The following is a 2105-nucleotide window of genomic DNA, read 5'->3' as shown; positions in this document are numbered from 1 at the left end:
TGGCTGGTTCTGCCCTCTTTGCAGGATCCGTTCGGGCGCAATGCCTGACGGGTACTGAGATACAGGTTTGACGAATGAATGAATGATGCACAGCGTGCGCCCGGGGTGGAAACGGCGGGGTGTCGTTCCGACCCTGTGGGCGGGAGCGGCCCAGTGACAGCCGGCATTTCTCTGTCCCCGCAGTCTTCGAGGAGCCCGAGGACCCCAGTAACCGTTCCTTCTTCTCGGAAATCACCTCCTCCGTGTCCGACGTGAAGTTCAGCCATAGCGGCCGGTACATGCTCACCCGGGACTACCTCACGGTCAAGGTCTGGGACCTGAACATGGAGGCGAGGCCCATCGAGACCTACCAGGTGAGCCGCGGCCGGGAGGCCCCAGGCTCCACCCCACCACCACCACCATGAGGGGCTTTCCCACCTACTGGGTGGCTTTCCTGTGCCCATTTTGTCGTGAGGACACTGAGGCCCAGGGCGTCAGACAGACGTAGCTCTGCCAAGGGCAGGCACAGCCCTGCCTTACAGGAAGCCTGAGTGTCCTCTGCTTGCTGGCCCCCAATAAATAATTGTTATTATTTATTGTTTTTCTGTTACGATCCATCCATGGGATGTTAAAATAAAATGGGGACTTGAAAGAAATGTGGGACTGCTTTCAAGTTGCTTTAAAGCTGTTTCCAGTTATTTCTTTAGTGGGGAGATCAGGGAGGCTTCTTGGAGGAGGTGACGTTTGCTCTGCACTTGTAGGATGAGTAGGATATGGCTAAGCAGATGTGAGTGGGAAAGCACCCCCCACCAAGCCCTAGCCAGATCCTCATGCTGTCACCATGTATTAGGAGCACATGGAGTTCCACACGCTTGACCTCTGTCACCTCTACTCCTACTGCCCCTGTAAAAGGGGTGTCCTCAGCCCCCCTGGGCAGAGAGGGCACTGGTGCTGAGAGCTGAGGGCGTGTGGGAGCTGCCTCACAGCTGGGTAGTGACAGACTCAGAGCCCACATGGGACCCCTACACCTTCCCTGCCTTTCTTCCTTGCCAAAGCCGGGGTAGGGCAGTGCCCTGGGTGGCAGAAGGGGTCCCACTGGGAAGGGACACAGAGCCGAGGGGAGAGAAGGGTGTGCTCCCGGAAGCCACGTGCCCACAAGGACGTCTGGCGTGGTTCTGTGTCATTTCCCACCTTCCCTCAGCTTTAACTCCTTCCTTGGCATGGATTCATGAGCAGGCCACCGCAGCTCCTCGTGACAACCCGTGTGAGCCGCGGGTGCTTGCGGGGTGCAGGCACGAGCCATCTGGGGGGAGGGCGTTCCCGGGGGTGGGACAGCTGTGGCAGGGACAGGGTTTGTACGCTGGGGCCGTGAGCAAGGGTTAGAGAAGAAGAGCCCGAGGTCAGAGTGCAGATGGGGCAGAGCCCGGGGGACTTGCGGGCGCTGCGGGGTTTGAGCAGAGAGGAGACGGGATCCAGCTTAGTTTCAGAGGAATCCCTCTGACTGGGCTGGGGCGCAGGCAGACACAGGGGAGGAGGGAGGAGGCGTTTGCACCCAGCTGGGGTGTGGCGCTTTGGAAGGGCTGTTCCCCCTCCACTTCCCTCCATGCTGTGGCCGCTGTGCCCTGGTGACTGTGGCCGCTGTGCCCTGGGACTGTTTCCTCCTCGGAGGGCATGACCCTACAGCAAGCGGTGTCCTACAGTTGATCCCAGAACAGCCCATGAGGTATACACTCTTCCCACTTGAAGGATGCGGAAACCAAGGCTCAGGGAGGCGAAGTCACGAGTCCGGGAGCACGCAGCTGGGCATGGGCGGAGCCAGGATTTTGTCCCCTTTGTCACTGCAACTGTCTCCTCCTTGGTCACAGCCCAGGGATTGGTCATGCGCCAGGCTGCGGGTCCTTCCTGATGAGCAGGGCTCCGTCAGCAGTGCCATGCAGACCCAGAGGGCACAGCCCTTCGCTGCTCAGCGAGACCCCCTTCGTGGGGAGGCCGGGGCTGCCAGGCGCCCCTCGACTCACCCCCGCCCCCTCTCGCCTCAGGTCCACGATTACCTTCGGAGCAAGCTCTGTTCCCTCTATGAGAACGACTGTATTTTCGACAAGTTCGAGTGTGCCTGGAACGGGACC

At 60.1% G+C, this 2105-nt stretch overlaps 1 protein-coding gene across 1 annotated transcript in view; it reads left to right on the top strand.

The window, feature by feature from the left end:
• The window catches only part of PPP2R2C (protein phosphatase 2 regulatory subunit Bgamma), a 44796-nt gene that overhangs the window by 30483 nt on the left and 12208 nt on the right, over positions 1 to 2105 (top strand). The window contains exon 7 of the mRNA XM_023522402.1: positions 2019 to 2103. Coding sequence (XP_023378170.1) covers positions 2019 to 2103 — 85 coding nt within the window. The remainder of the gene's footprint in view (positions 1 to 2018; positions 2104 to 2105) is intronic.

The sequence above is a fragment of the Pteropus vampyrus genome, unplaced genomic scaffold, assembly GCF_000151845.1.
Source record: "Pteropus vampyrus isolate Shadow unplaced genomic scaffold, Pvam_2.0 Scaffold346, whole genome shotgun sequence".
NCBI lineage: Eukaryota > Metazoa > Chordata > Mammalia > Chiroptera > Pteropodidae > Pteropus > Pteropus vampyrus.
The sequence above is the reverse complement of the archived record's forward strand: the minus strand, read 5'-3'. Positions and strand labels throughout refer to the sequence as shown.